The following is a 16,060-nucleotide window of genomic DNA, read 5'->3' as shown; positions in this document are numbered from 1 at the left end:
AATTGTTTATCCCAGAGAGAATTTTTTTGCAATAACATAAGTCAGAAGAAAATGACGTTAGAACCATTCCACAGGTGTTAAATGAAAGAGCATGAGCTATATTTTCAACTTGGTTTAAAAAAAGTGAATAAAAAATATAATTATATAATAATATTATTAATAAATAATTATGCAAAAGTATCTTAAATCTTTCCTTATAAACTTTTTATTTTGTTATATAAGAAATTATACATATTTATTACAATTTTTTATCAATTATGACAGAGATAACATTACATGGTAGTTGTGCACTTAAAACAGGGTAAAAAAGTTATTTTTTTTTGGAAAAAGTTATTCAAAAAGTTTATAAAGAAAAATTGACGATACTTTTGCATAATTATTTATTACTAATAATTGCATTTTTTATTCACTTTTTTTAAACCACGTTGAAAAAATAGCTCATGCTCTTTCATTTAACACCTGTGGAATGGTTCTAACGTCATTTTCTCCTGACTTATGTTATTGCAAAAAAATGCTCTCTGGGATAAACCATTTGAATAAAATTTAAACAATTGAATGAATCACTTTGAAATTTTTATCACATATTAAACACCAAAGTACCCTTATTTGACAAAAATTTCAAAGCTGTACACCAATTTTTACAACAGTTATTGCGAAAATATTTTTTTTGCAATTCCGACCTTTTTTCGCAATTATATTAACAATAAATGAGTATATCAAACTTTGTAATACGTCATTTTAAAGCTTTTTCCATAATCTCGAAGATATTTGTACTAAAAAAACCATAAGTTTCCCTGTTTTCCATTGATTTGAAAAAAAAATTGAAAAATGCCATTTTTTGACAGTTAACTGTTTATAAATAAAAATAGCCGCCAGATCCTACGCAGGAAATAGTTATAATTTGTTCCTATAGGTACTACCTGTCGAAAAACCGCTTCAGTACCCTGGCTGCTGAAGTGTCACGAACAGGCTATATTTTTGTCTTATTATCCTGGCCTATAAATCCATTCGTCACTTTTTGGATGGAGTTACCACTGGAAATAGTAGCTGCTAGTTTATAGATTCAGCTAGTGAGGATTGGGTTTAAAGAGCAAAAGGGACATATGTGAAGATGCAGGCAGTATGGATGAAACAGAAAGATGAGTGTAGGCGTACATTGCCAAAAACTACAATGAAAATTAGGCAGCTAAAAAGAAAGAAGAACAATGATTGCATGTGGCAGAAACGAAAATATTTAAATGAGTGAGTGAAGTAACAAGGGTAAAATTAAAAATGAATATATCGGAATAGGTTAGGATGATTAGATGAATCAATCAGTAAAAAAATCGTTGAGTTGAAAGTTCTTCAAAGTAGAAAGAAAGTAAGGCCAGAAAAGACTTGTTGGGGAACGCTTAGGCAAGAATTCTCTTATGTCTTGTCTGGCGATTAATATGGGTTAGACTGAAGACAGTATTCAAATAACATACTGTTGACCCCATCAACATGTAACATTGTTTTATCTGTAAATAGAAATATCTATAAATAAAAGACAAGCATTATAATAAGTATCTATATTTATTCTTGCGTTCAATGGTAAGAGTAACATAACATTCAAAAACTTAAAGACTAAACAGCTGTAACGTATGAGAAAAATTTACACCTTCAAAAATCTTTGAAACAAATTACTACATATAATCAGTCTTAAACAAATAATACACGTGGCAGGGTTGTTAAGTTACCCCGTCATCTATAAATTAGTCACATCAAGAAAAAGAAACAATTTTTCATGAACGAATACGTAAAACTACTATAAGGTTAATTATAATTAACTACAATTTGGTGAGTTACAAAAAATAATATCACAAAAATATATAGAAAAAAAAATGTATTACTCATACAAATATAATAAACCCCAAAAATATAATAAATATGACCCATTTATAATTGATCGACGTTCTAACAACCCGTACAAAATTTCTGGAATTTTCTTGACTATATGCATATTAAATAAACCAATGACAAAAGGGCTAAGAACCACAGCAAAAATTGTCCAATATTTTGAACATAACATTAAAATCACACGCACAAATATTCATCATCAACATAACAAAACAATCATTGCAAAACGACATAGTTAACAAATAAGAATTCTTTGTAAATGCCCAAACCATCTCGTATAAGTACCTAAAGGTATTATACATACCTAAATAGTTTTTACAATTAAATAATGTGGTACACCTATAATATGGTAATACCATTATGAAGTACTTTTATTTCTAGGTCAATGAATTTCATTAGGTTTTTAAGGATTACCTATACTGTAGGGAAGTTATTACACATGAAACAAGTATTTATCAATAGTAGATCATTGCACAAAGAATATATCGCATAAGTACACAGAAGATAAGACTGTTTATTTTAGTTGGCAAAGAGAACCATATTTCAGAGAGAAACTTGATATACCAATGAAATATTTTGCAATAGATACTGAAACCTTGCTCCCTTGTAGACTAAAAATGTTATTACAGTTACATATTTATTATTAGTGTCTATATCATAATATATGGTCATTTATATGGAAGATGGAAGGAATATCTGTATATTCTAAACTTGAAAATTGATGTACATTCTAGAAATAGGGATAACAAAAATATTGTGAACCGAGAAAAGGTTCGAAAGGAAATGAAGTAAATCGTACCAATTTTTCTTTTGGAAGGAGTTTCTTCCAAAGTGAAGAAGTCCAAAAATACAGTTGGAGTGATATGGCAGGCTAAAACCAAAGGGAACTTAATTAATTTGCGAGTGAAAAAGAACATAGAAAGGTTTTAAATTGTAGTGTTAATTGTTTTGGTGTTAAGCTAAAATACACCTTTTTCAAGGAAAAAGCAAACCAACATTAAAAAGAAACAGTGTGTTGTGGATCTATAAAGCCGTAAGAACATTATAGACAGCTACATATGCATTTTTTTGAAAAATATTAGAATAAATTAGATTTTTAATAGCACGATTCTGAACCATTTTTGGCACAATTCTGAACAAAAGACAATAGTGCATAGGTTTTGCAGATGACTTAGTGTTTCTGACACGTTCAAGAATAGAACTTCGAAAATGTTCATAAAATTTGAAGAGTCTAAAAAATATGGCCTGACTATAAACCAAGAAATAACTAAGTATATGGAAATGAGAGGGGAAAATGTAGAAAAAAATAAGGACTCTCTAAGCACTATCTAAGGACGAATGACACGAGTATAAATTTGAGACGGTAACTGAATCTGAGTACCTTGGAGTAACAGTTACAAACAGAGGAGATGAAGAGAAAGAAAAAGATAAACGGTTGTTGAAAGAAAACAAAGCAGTAGGATCATTAAACGCACCGATGAAGGCAAAAACGTGTCGAGGCAGCCAAGATTCGAACTTGGCGTTGCATGCACGTGAAACTTGGACAATAAATCAGAAAGAAGAAAAAAAGGTAGAGATTTGTGAGAGGAAAACCTTGAGAAAAGTTTTTGGTGGAATAAAAGAGGCTAAAGGGAAATGGTGCAGAAGAACAAACCAGTAGCTAATGGAGATGTATATGAGACCTAAAATAACACATAAAATTCAAGGCGTAAAGAGTTAGATGGGTGGGACATATTTCACGAATGCCATAAGAAAGAAACGTCCTAAGAGTTTTGCAAGCAGGAGAACAAGGGAGGAAAAGAAGAGGAAGCCCACGAAGGAAGTGGTTTGAAGTCGTCCGGACTGACATAGAAGAAATGGATACAAGAGACTGGAGAGAACAAGTGAAGGAATGGAGAAAGTAGAAAAAGCTAATCAAGACTATGGAAGCCAAGGGCCTCTATGGCCTGTATAGTGCTGTTATAATAGATTTTTGAACAAAATAAGTATGTGATATTTATTAGCATGTGGAATGCAATTCAATATGTTTTACTACACTGGAGTGGTTATTTGTTAAGGAATCTTTGATCGTTAACTATATCCTTTTGCATACAAACATTGGTAACTCGTAACGCAAAACAACCTTCGAAACTGATGTTAAAAAATATTTAAAATTGCACTAAGTATACAAGATGCCTCAAAAGTCGACTGACCAGCATTGTTTATAAAAATTTAATAAAAAGTTTATTGCTACCCATAGTATTTATATTTTTATACCTAACTATCTTAACTAAATATAAAACTTTATGCCACTTTAATAAAATAAATAAAATATACATGGTATATAAAAATATTTACTTATGCTTTTTTAAAGAAAAGATTAAAGTTATCAATTATTAACAGTTCCGCAGGAATATATTAACATCGAACAATTATTACTTAAAATGATTGGTCCTATTCCTGCTGAACTAAAAAGCAGTCAGGATCTTGACATACCACAGAATAAATAGGCAAAAAATAATTCCAAAACAATTTCTATTGTACATTTGAACAAGTATTTGAGGTCCTTTCATTGCTCCCTAAAGAAAAACGCCACAATATTTAATTTCTGAGTACAAGTCCTGCTAAAGTGGTTATAAAATAATATATAACTAAATGAACTAAAGCAATAACAAAGTTGAGGTCCACAGAATCTAGAGAACTATCTGAAATGAGAATTGAGCAAAGGCCAAAGAATAATTTTACAATATTACAACTTAATAGTAATAAAAATTCTTTGTATAAATCTCATGGTGAAAAACTTAAATATTCACCAAAAATATATAGAGACTTGCATATTATGATCTTTAAACCATCTAGAATCAGTGTGAACATGCCAGCCAGACCTAGATCAGACAGTGAAAATTTGTGCAAAAAACACAAATTTAATCAAGGGGCCCTAGTGTAAAAGTACGAAATTCATATACTTTTTTTGGGAATTTCTAAAATAAAAAGTACTGTAACAATTGTTTTGAAAATTTGCATGAGCATTTATTATAAAAAGAATTGGGAAAATGGGTCCCGGTGAATTCGTAACTATTTTAATCCCCCATCCTAATTACAGGCCAATTGGTAACTCTGACCCTCTCAGGTAATTTTTCGGTAACCGATCAACTACCGGTGAATTCGTAACTAAATAAAGGTATAATCTTTTAGACTTGAAATAAACATATGGAAAATCTCTTTGCTTTTAAATTATCAGATGGATTTAAATAATTTATCATTGCTAAACATCTAAAAAATATTAAATTTACAATTACTTGATTAAAACCAAGCTCGTGTAGAGCTATACTTGATGGAAATAATATTTTAACACGTGTTAATGAAACAGTATAATAATGTTTCAATTATTTTATTAAGATATTTCAATTTTTGCTATTTTTTATAGGTACATATAGTACAAATATAATGTTTTTAAGCAAACCAAGAAACATTCGGTTTAGATTTAAGGTATTAGATTTAATCAATGGTTTCGAATTCACGAAGAAAGTTTCGGGTTGGCAGGCCAGGCAAAAAAAAAGTTACGAATTGGCCGGTGTACATTTTGATTTGAAAATTGTCATTAAAAGTTACGAGTTGGCGCGTGTCCGGGAAAATAAACACATAGCTGTGCTGCTGCAGTGATTGGGACTAATAAATAGAAATCCTGAAACATAAAATTTCAGTCATTATTGAAATATAAGTTTTTTTTTCTGTACCATCAACTAGATATTTTTTGATCGGATAAAAAATTTCAATTTGGCGGCTTTTGAAAATGAAAATATTTTAGCTAATTTAAAAAAAAATGTTCAACACTTAGTCATATTTCCAAATTTTAATATTTTTCAAAAATCCTAGTTGATGGTATGTATATGAAATAACTTATATTTCAATAATCACTTTAAAATTTTATGCTTCAGGATCTCGATTAGTCCCAATCACTGCAGCAGTGGAGCCATGTTTTTATTTTCACGGTGCCAGTAGATGGCGTATAAATCGTTTAATTTTCAATATTTTTTTATGAAAATTGTTTTACATGTACTTCTGTTTATAGTAAAAGATTATGCAAATTTTCAAAACAATTGGTATAGTACTTTTTATTTTAGAAATTCCTAAAAAAAGTATATGAATTTCGTACTTTTACACTAGGATAACCCCTTACAGTACGAAATGGAGTACCCACCTATGGAGGTAACGCAAACAAAATAAGTTTTATAATACACAAAGTTCTTTGGCGCTAAAAATTGGCTTTTGAAAGGTAACTTCAGAAATTTTAAAAAGACATCACATAATCTCTCATGTGATATCTATAAAAAATGTGAAATCCTCAAATAAATGCTATAATATAAAGTTCGAAACAATCACTAAAGTGTAACGAACATGTATTTTTCTGTGGATTGCCACAATCCCGAGCCGGATGAAATTTCTGGGCTGTCATCGATTTTAGGACATCCTGCTAGGATACATGTGCCCACTTGGCAAAAAATTGGCATACTTTTATAAAAAATATAGCAACGTTTTGCTTGCGAAATATTTGGCACATAAAATTGTCTAAGAATCGCCAACTGTGGCGTGAAACTTAAAATTTAAAATTGGCACATAAATTCATCAAAAACTGAGGTAGATTTGTCATATGGAAAAATCAAATATCATCTAAACGTCAACGGTAGAATATGTACACAATTACTCACATTTTTTATTACATCTTATAGAAAAGAAACAAATATCAAAAACTTGCGTTGTTAACATTATTGCATATTATTACTTTCAGTTATACAGGGTGAAAATTTTCCTGAAAATATCATTTTATTATAAAAAAGCAAAAAAATCCAGCATTACTTAAAATTTTTGGTGAATTTATCACTTGAATAGCAAAATGATAAATATTGACTGGTCACCCTGTTACACCATTTGATAATATCCATAAAAGGATTCTCGATAAAGGCAGCTACTCATACAAATGAAACGCAGTAAGTATTCTTTGTATAAAAATATGTTTTGTATGAATAAATGATTACCTAAAACTTATTCTGACGATCATGATTATTCTTGTTGTCATCAAGAAAAATTGGTATGTATTTGTTAGAACATAGACACAAAGGAAACACAAAGGATTGAAATCACAAATTCTGTAAACTTTTTGTATCTAGAAAAAATTAAAATGGCATTACAAATTTGTAAGACTGTTTCTACTACTAATGTGTCTGCTTTCGATAAGCCAATCCTGGATGAACAATGTTCCTCCCCAAATAGTAAAAAGTTTCCATACACGAAAACATTTATTATGTTATTTCAATTAGAGAGCTTGAAAAGAGTAAATTATTCAAAACTTATTGCACCATTAAATAGTATAAGAGCTAGGTTTTGGTCAAAATAATATTTCAAATTGTTAATGTCATAAAATTTCACCCTGTAGTTAAAAATCAATCTTTCAGTTGATGAAAATTAAAAATTACCAAGTTTGCTATTTCCTAAATAATATTCCAAAGTTTACAAATGTAAGACTAAAATTCTGTAGTTAGTATAAAACGATATTTAGAAAATTCATTAATTTAAAGTTCATACAAGAAGCAAAGATAATACGTTAAAACAACATGTCGTCGGCCTCATATTGAAAAGTGCCTAAGTCCCAAAATAAGCAAACATGAGATTTTTGCGCCAACATACCTAATATTTATGGTACGTATGCATAGCAAGACAAAAAAGTTCAAAAAAGTCAATAGATGTCGCTAGAACCACAAAAAATAATTCTACAAACTAATTCTTTCAATGGTTCTTTAAATCAGTTTTCTGCGTCTCCTGTAAAATTTGTTAATTTGGACTTGGGCACTTTTCATATGAGGCCGACGATGTATTTGACATACATAGTTCTTGCAAATATTAAACAAAGATGAAGAAAAGTTGCATAAAATATGAATAAAAGTAAGGCAAATGCATAATGATAAAATCATTGCAACAAGAAAAATGATAAAGAAGCTTCAAAAACAGGAATAAAATAGAAAAATTAAAAAATTAAGAATTTACAGAAAAATTATGACAATAACGATAAAGGTATCTACTCGGTATTGATGCTGATCTTGAAAATGAACCCAATTGTAGAAAAACTCTTTTAGTAAAAAGAGTATTAAAGGTAAAGCACAATTCCAAAAAATTCCTTTAAATTTTAAAGGAATATTTGAGAATACGTGAACAAGACTCAGTGACCAATTATTAAGTCAAAACAATGTAACAAAGGAAATAGAGCAATTAAAACAACTGTAAACATTTGTTGGTTAGATAATATGTAGGTAGGTATATAAGAAGATATAAGACCAAAGAGAAGATATTATGTAAGACAAAAATTAGATAACAGGGAAAAACAAATTTTATAAAAAGGATGTACCTCAGTAACTGATGATTGATAGATAGTTATAGATAAAAAAATAATACAAATAGACAGTTAGTAGTGATACGTAGTGAAATCAAAGTAAAAAGAATTATTGTTCATTTTTGACATTATTTAGTTAATAGGAAATAAAATATATCTGATTACATAGGTACCTGACAAATTAAAGAAAAAAAATGTTTCCAAACTCAATTGGAAAGATTTTTACATCAAAAAAAGGTTTCAACTGAGTTTGGAAAATGAGTATGTATATCTAAAAAAATGTTACATTGTCACTAAGATATTGTGTGACCTGACTTTTCTTTCTGTTATATTGGTTTATTATATTGAAAGGAAGAACAAGAAAACTGGTATGATATATTTATCATCAACTGAAAAACAAAAAGTGTTGCTCTAGTTATTTAAAATTTATACATTTTAACCTGATTCTAGAGTTTGTACATCCACAAGATTTTTATAATAAAATCTGATATAAATATTTTATATCTATATTTAATAACTGAGATTCTGAGGTATTGCTGTTCTGAGTATTGATTATTATCGGACACTATAAAATAAACATTTGAGCAATTCTTTCTTTGAATTTTTACAGAGCCAATCCTTCAAATTTTAGAAGAAAGAATACATGTTTTTCACTGAAATAGATAAACTGTTCGGATTAACACTTTTTTGTTATAAATTCTAACTTATCCATTTGAAATGTCGAAGTTTCAAAATCAAAATATACAGAGGGAAAATTTTCCAAATTTGCGAGGATTTGCCCTTAATATGTTGCTTATTTCAGTAAAATATCTAAATAAATATTAACATCAACTAAATAATCACTGAAAAAAAAGGAGAGTAGCTTACCAGTTATACAAATATATTAATATGAGCATAATATGCTCATATAAATAATATGCTTTTATATTATAAAAAAATCTGTTAACCGGTTCATAATGTGTGTTAGTAATAATGCATTTTTCTGGAGTAAACACTTTGCTTGGCATAATATGGTTTATTAGGGAATAAATTTAAAAGAGTGATTTTGTATCAAATTATTGGCTTGATACATGAACATGTGACACATATCTAATTCCTGGAATAAAGAAGAATATTGGTGATTTGTACATATTGTTCAGACTGCAAAATAACTCTCTTTAGAGAGCGCACACTAGAGCAGCGGTTTTCAATCTTTTTTAGTCATGTACCACAAAAAACTTTTTATTATTTTTGGTACCACCTAACTGAAATAATTATCTATAAACTAAATTCACAAGATGCAGTAGAAATAAACAAACGAAGACACTTCAATATTAAGAGGAACACTCTCGAATCATGATTTACAATGTATAAAATTTGTAAATCATGATTTGAGATTTATACAACGTATATACATTGAAAATCATAATTTCGGAGTGCTCCCCGTAACATTGAAGTGTCTTGGTTTGTTTATTTCTACTGCATCTTGGTTGTGAGTTTAGTATAGCTAGGTAATCTAATTGTGGCACAGGCCCGACAAACATGGAAGGCAATAGTAAATGCGGCAAAGACTCACGAAGAGTTGAAGCGCCATTGATGATGATGAGGTAATCTAATTAACTATAATATTGTTGCTGATTTTGCGTTTTGTGTACCATCGCAAATAATGATATAATATGTACCACCAGTGATACATGTACCACAGATTGAGAACCGCTGCACTAGAGTATACAGTAGGTATGTCAAATTAAGTTGGCACCATATGGAACATTTTTTATTGTTATGGAAAAAAGTTATTCTTTATAAAAAGTTCTGAATGATTTAAAACCTACAATACAATCATCAGATATTAAATTTTTTCCGTCGTATACGCTGTTTATTAAAAATTAACATCTGATGATAGTATACTAGGTTTTGGATCATTCAGAACTTTTTATAAAGAATAATTTTTTTTCATAAAACTAAAAATAAAAGATGAAGTTTTCGATCCTAATAGCATTATTAATAATATTTAGAAAATATTAAAATATTACTAAAAGATTTTTAAATCGAAAACTTATTGGTCCATTTCCTTGGTAACACCTCCAAGGCTTCTAAAATTTGCAAGCCAAATGGATGCTGAAGCGAAGAAGACAAGAGGGAATTCAAAAAACTTACAAATCACGACCCCGTCTGTTCAGCTGGTAAATTCCAACAGAAAATGGACCTAGTTACTCGAAGGAGTAAAGACCAATATAAAAATAAAATAAAATTTTTATTTTTAATTCAGTTGCAATGCGAAGGCAAAACAATCTTACTTTTCAATTAGAATACGGAGCACAGTCCAGTCCCTTGAATCGCGATTTTCGGCTCTTATTGGAGCCTCATCGGAAAGAACGTAGGCTTGTTCTCCATATCCCAATTGATCCGTACTGAAAGAATTTTCCATATGGCAGACTTAATTGGAGACAATGGAGAAACTTTTATTTTTTTTATGAAAAAAAGTTATTCTTTATAAAAAGTTATGAGGAATGATTTTTGGAATTAAATTGTTTTAGTCATATACGCGGTTTGAGAGAAAATATTAATTTTGTGTTCATATTTTTTGACACACCCCGTATATGACTAAAAAAATTCAATAGAGTTGATGATCGTATTTTGGGTTTTAGATCATGCTAAGTTTTTATAAAGAATAACTTTTTTTCATAAAATTAAGAAGTTTCCCATTGTATGCAATTAAATCTGCACCATATGGAAAACTTTTATATTTTTAGTTTTAGAAAAAAAATTATTCTTTATAAAAACTTCTGAATGATCAAAAACCTAGTATACCATCATCAGATATTAATTTCTTTATTAAATTTGGTAAATATGTAAAATATGACCGAAAAAATTTAATATCTGATGATTGTATTCTAGGTTTTAGATCATTTAGAAATTTCTTTAAAGAATAATTTTTTTTAAACTAAAAAAAAGTTTTCCATATTATTATGATGCAGACTTGAGACAATGGGAAACTTTTTTTTTAATTCTATGAAAAAAAGTAATCCTTTATCTTAAACCTAGAATGTAATCATCAAAAATTAAATTTTTTAGTCATATACGCGGTTTGCCAGAAAATATGAATTTTCTGTTTATATTTTTTGACACACCTCGTATATGGCTGAAAAAATTTAATAGATGATGACTGTATTTTCGGTTTTAGATCATGAAGAAGTTTCTGTAACTTTTTTTTTTATCAAATTAAAAATAAAAAAGTTTCCCATCGTGTCCAATTAAGGTCTGCACCATATGGAAAACTTTTTTATTTTTAGTTTTATAAAAAAAATTATTCTTTTTAAAAAGTTCTGAATGATTAAAACCCTAGTAACCATCATCAGATATTAATTTTTTAATAAACTGTAAATATGGAAAATATGATGGAAAAATTTCATATCTGATGATTGTATTCTAGGTTTTAGATCATTCAGAACTTTTTATAAAGACAAATATTTTTTTAACTAAAAATAAAAAAGTTTTCCATTTTGTTATGGTGCAAACTTGAGACAATGAAAAACTATTTAATTTTTAATTCTATGAAAAAATGTTAGTCTTTATAAAAATTTCTGAATGATCTTAAACCTAGAAAGCAATCATCAGAAATAAAAAATTTTTAGTCATATGCGCGGTTTGTCAGAAAATATGAATTTATGTTTATATTTTTTTACACACCTCGTATATGGATGAAAAAATTTAAATAGTTGATGATTGTATTTTAAGTTTCAGAGCATGCAGAAGTTTTTATAAAGAATTTTTTTCATGAAACTAGAAATAAAAAAGTTTTCGATATGGTGCCGACTTTGGACACACTGTAAGTTTATTTAAAAAGAAGAAATAAAACTGTATTATAGCCTTATACTTAATACTCGCATATTCCCTTAATATTTTGTTAAAATACATTAAAATGGTTAATTCGAATACTAAAAAAATATTAGAGTATACAAATAATAATTATTAGCACAATTCATTTGAGAAAGATACATTACTACCGAAACTATCAGTTTTCATTTTGTTTAATCACTAGCTAAAATCTGAAAATAAAATAAGTGGCCAAGAAATGAGACTGAATGTAATAAGTAGCTGAATTAAATAAAAAAATTAAGTATTTTTTAAAAATAAGCAACAAATTAAATATTTACTCTGTTTTGTCTCCGTTTTGTTATTCATAAAATAAAAATATAAAATAAATATTTACAAAATCTAATAAAATATTCTTTAAATAGAGTTTACATTTAAGTAGAAAAGTGCCAAAATGACAAAAACAATAAATTTCTACGTACACAAAGTGCTTCATCAACGGATAGCAGCAATTTTGGACTGTGTCTTCCTGATGTGGGTCTCACAATGCTTCATCATGTGGTCTTTTCGAATGAAACCCTTGCCACAGGTTTCGCAAGCATAGGGTTTCTGGCCAGTATGGAGACACATGTGCCTTCTCAGGTCCGTCTTGTGGTTGAACTGTTTCGGACAAAGCTCACATTTATGAGGTTTGTCACCTGCGTGCTTCGTGAGATGTTCTTGATATGTGACTTCACATGAGAATCGCTTACCACACCTCGAACATTTGAAAGGCTTATCCCCACTGTGGAAAGTTTTATTATGCTGAGTAAGATAACAAGCTTTGTTAAAAACTTTATCACAATCGTAGCATTTGTGTAAACCAGGTTTGCTAGTGGAAGTTATCAATGGGATGCTATTTTCTTCATAATCCCTCTTAGTGTGTGCCTTTTCTGGACTTTTTGGTTGGGCTTCTAACCGAAGTTTGATGTCCTCCATAATTTGCATTTTATTCTCTTCCATAATTTTAGATTCATGTTCTGAAGTCATTGAAATCATGCTCAAATCTTCTTCGTGGTCGTGGAGGTGTTCATCGGAAGGATAACCAAGGATGTATTCTTGATGTGTTGGTGACTCTAAAGGAGTAACAACGGTTAATTTGTAGTCGGTTTCTCTGTAAAGCACAGGCCTCATATCTGAAATATCCGTTTCGTAGTAAGTTGTGTAAGGGGTCGTTACCGAACCCCTGCCCCCCACGTTAGCTGTTTCATACCCGATAACATTAAACCTATGCGCTTGAATTTGCGCAAAACTCGGTAAGGGCTGATTTTCTTCGACTAGGCGTTGTTGCAGAACGAACTGGTATTCACCAGTAGTACTGAGGTTGTTGGTAGCCATAGCCGGCATAACGTGGGGGGCAAGCTCGTTTGGGTACATCTGAAATTGATTGTTCTCCATTGACATCATATGCTGAGGAGGCATATTGAACCCATGGGGGGTATTGCCCGTATTGATTGGGGGAGAGGTCAGTGATAGCAGGCCCCCCAGGTTGGTGGTTGAGGGACCTGCATCCCCGTTTGGGGGACTCCCATTCGATAAATTTGGATTCCCAAGGTGATTTCCCAGCGGGCTGGGATGTTGAGGCATCGGCGAATGAGGTATAGGTGAATGAGGCATCGGAGAATGTAGTGGAGGCGTATGATGAACACTTGGAGGAGGTTGTCGATCATACGGCCCACTCATACCTGACATTGGACCCAGTCTCTCATATTGCGGCATACTGTTGTTGTCTTCATTGCGAATCTCATCTCCGGAACTACTCGACTGAGGACGTTCGTCTTGCTTCGATGAGGGTTCTCTGGCGGGATGGTGATGAGCACTAATTGGCAAAGATGCCGGATCTGGTTGGCCGCTGGATTTTACAGCATTTTTGTGCAAAGTGGTATTATAATGCCGTTTCAGATGACCAGAACTAGTAAACCACTTGTTGCAAGCCGTGCAGTTGTAAGTTTTAGGTCTTCTAGCTTCATTCGACTTCCAGTTAGCCCCTTTACCCATAGGAGCTGGAGGAGGCACTGGATTTGTAGGAACTTGTGTACTAGAGATGACAGCTGTATTTGGAGGTGATGTCATATGTTCAAACGGTCTATAAGCTTGGGGTGGTTGATTTATACCATTCGATACAGACTCCTGAGAAGTAGTAGTAACATTGTTACCCAGAAACTCCTGGCTGTGCATCTGATGAGGTTGGAACAATTTTTGTTCCGATTGAAAAATTTTATTTTCTGGAATGTTGTCAGGAATGTTTTGAGAGAACATTTTAGACTCAGAATTAGGAAACATACGTTGCTCTTGCTGTTGAAAAATTTTTTGTTGGGGAGTCTGTTGAGGGGATGGCCAAGAATTAAGCATAGCCGAGACGGAATGAGGGTTTGGATCACCATTTTGACGTTTTTCTTCGTCTGGATATACATTATGTACGACTTTATGTGAATCTAAATCTAAAATTTCACTTTGGGCTGGATCTTCCTGTTTAATTACAGTGTGATCAAACATGAAATGCTGATTTGACTGATAGGGAACAAGATGTGATGCAGGGGTCGAGGGGTGAGCCATATTTAAATGCTCGATTAATTGTGAAGCGGATTCACATACATAGCCACACTTATCGCATTGTTTGGGGCTCGGTGAGGGGGTTGGTTGAGGAGGGTAAGCAGGGCTTGACGAAGACACCTGTGCCTGCCTGTCGTAAGGGCTGTTTTGAGACTGGTTTTGATTGTACGGGTGATACCTGTACGCAGATTTGTGGACAAAGGATTCTTGATTAAATTGTTGGCCTTGACTTGAAGAGTCCATTGAAAAATATTGTTGTTCCGGATAGTTTGAATAATTATTTTGATATTGGGGTGTGGGAGAACTACGTTCTAATTTGACAGGATAGCTTTGAAAGTTTGTTGAAAAAGTAGAATTATCTTGATTTTGATAAGGTGAAGATGCACTTTGGTAACTTTGGGGAGTGGGTGGATGACCAAAAATAGTTTCTGGGGTAGCTCTACTATAATCAGGACTCTTTTTTTGCATCGAGTCAGAACTATCAGCAGCAGCAATAGTATTATTAGAAATCAACTCACGTTTTATGTTTGTCTTGGTGTTGTTGTTGGTCTCTTCCGAATGCGATGATTGTGCCTGCACTGCCCAATTCTTCAACAAATTTTCTTTGTGATACTGAAGATGTACCTCTAATGATTCGGCTGAGTTGAGAGAAATGCCACATTCTTTGCAGTGAAACGGACTGTTCATTTGCTGCATAAATTGTTGTTGAACGCCACTGCTACTAGCCATTGCACTTTTAAAACAGTTTTTAATAAAACACAAAAAAGTTTATAAAACAAAAAAATACAACAGTCACTTTATAAATGTCATAACATTTCAAAAGTTCTTAGTCCCGGTGGTATAACATTTAAAATGTAGTAAACATAACTGCTTTTGATTGATACTCGCATATCACTTCAAAATTAAGGAAAATAATGAAAAAATAAATAAAAAACTATAACGCCAATCGTTTTAGCCCATTATTGTTTATAAATACGACAGTCCGTACACAAAATTATAACACACGTTGTCATTGTAAGGTTAAATTTTAGCGGTAACAGCGCACAACTAAAATGCCGTGTCTCGGAACTTTACTCACTAGGAACGTGTTTTCGATGCCAAATTCAACTGTATACTGATGCGGGCCGGTGTCCGTGTTCTCTTCACGAAATTCGGTGGTCCAAGTTGGCGTGCGGTGCGTAGTTTTGCGAGTTCGCATAGGCTGGTCGGTAGGTTTTCGGCCAATGGCGTGGCCTGGTTTAATGCGTTCGGGCTGGTGGGGGGTAAGATACTGCATTTTTGAACATACATTCGGCTTTCGGATTATGATGCTTTCGCCTCTGCCTTATATAGGTAAACTAGGTAATGCATAAAAATTTAATTAATCTTCGATTTTAAATTTATTCCAATCATTCACATTTCCATCTTAATCTATCTACAATACTCATATGG

General features: G+C 31.4%; 1 protein-coding gene across 1 annotated transcript; it reads right to left on the bottom strand.

The window, feature by feature from the left end:
* Positions 1 to 1,535: 1,535 nt before the first annotated feature.
* LOC114335915 (B-cell lymphoma 6 protein homolog) lies at positions 1,536 to 15,812 on the bottom strand. Its single transcript, XM_028286201.2, has one exon. The coding sequence runs from the start codon at positions 15,356 to 15,358 to the stop codon at positions 12,533 to 12,535; it is 2,826 nt and encodes a 941-aa protein (XP_028142002.1). The 5' UTR covers positions 15,359 to 15,812; the 3' UTR covers positions 1,536 to 12,532.
* Positions 15,813 to 16,060: the final 248 nt, after the last annotated feature.

Source organism: Diabrotica virgifera, chromosome 1 (genome assembly GCF_917563875.1).
Source record: "Diabrotica virgifera virgifera chromosome 1, PGI_DIABVI_V3a".
Lineage (NCBI taxonomy): Eukaryota > Metazoa > Arthropoda > Insecta > Coleoptera > Chrysomelidae > Diabrotica > Diabrotica virgifera.
The sequence above is the reverse complement of the archived record's forward strand: the minus strand, read 5'-3'. Positions and strand labels throughout refer to the sequence as shown.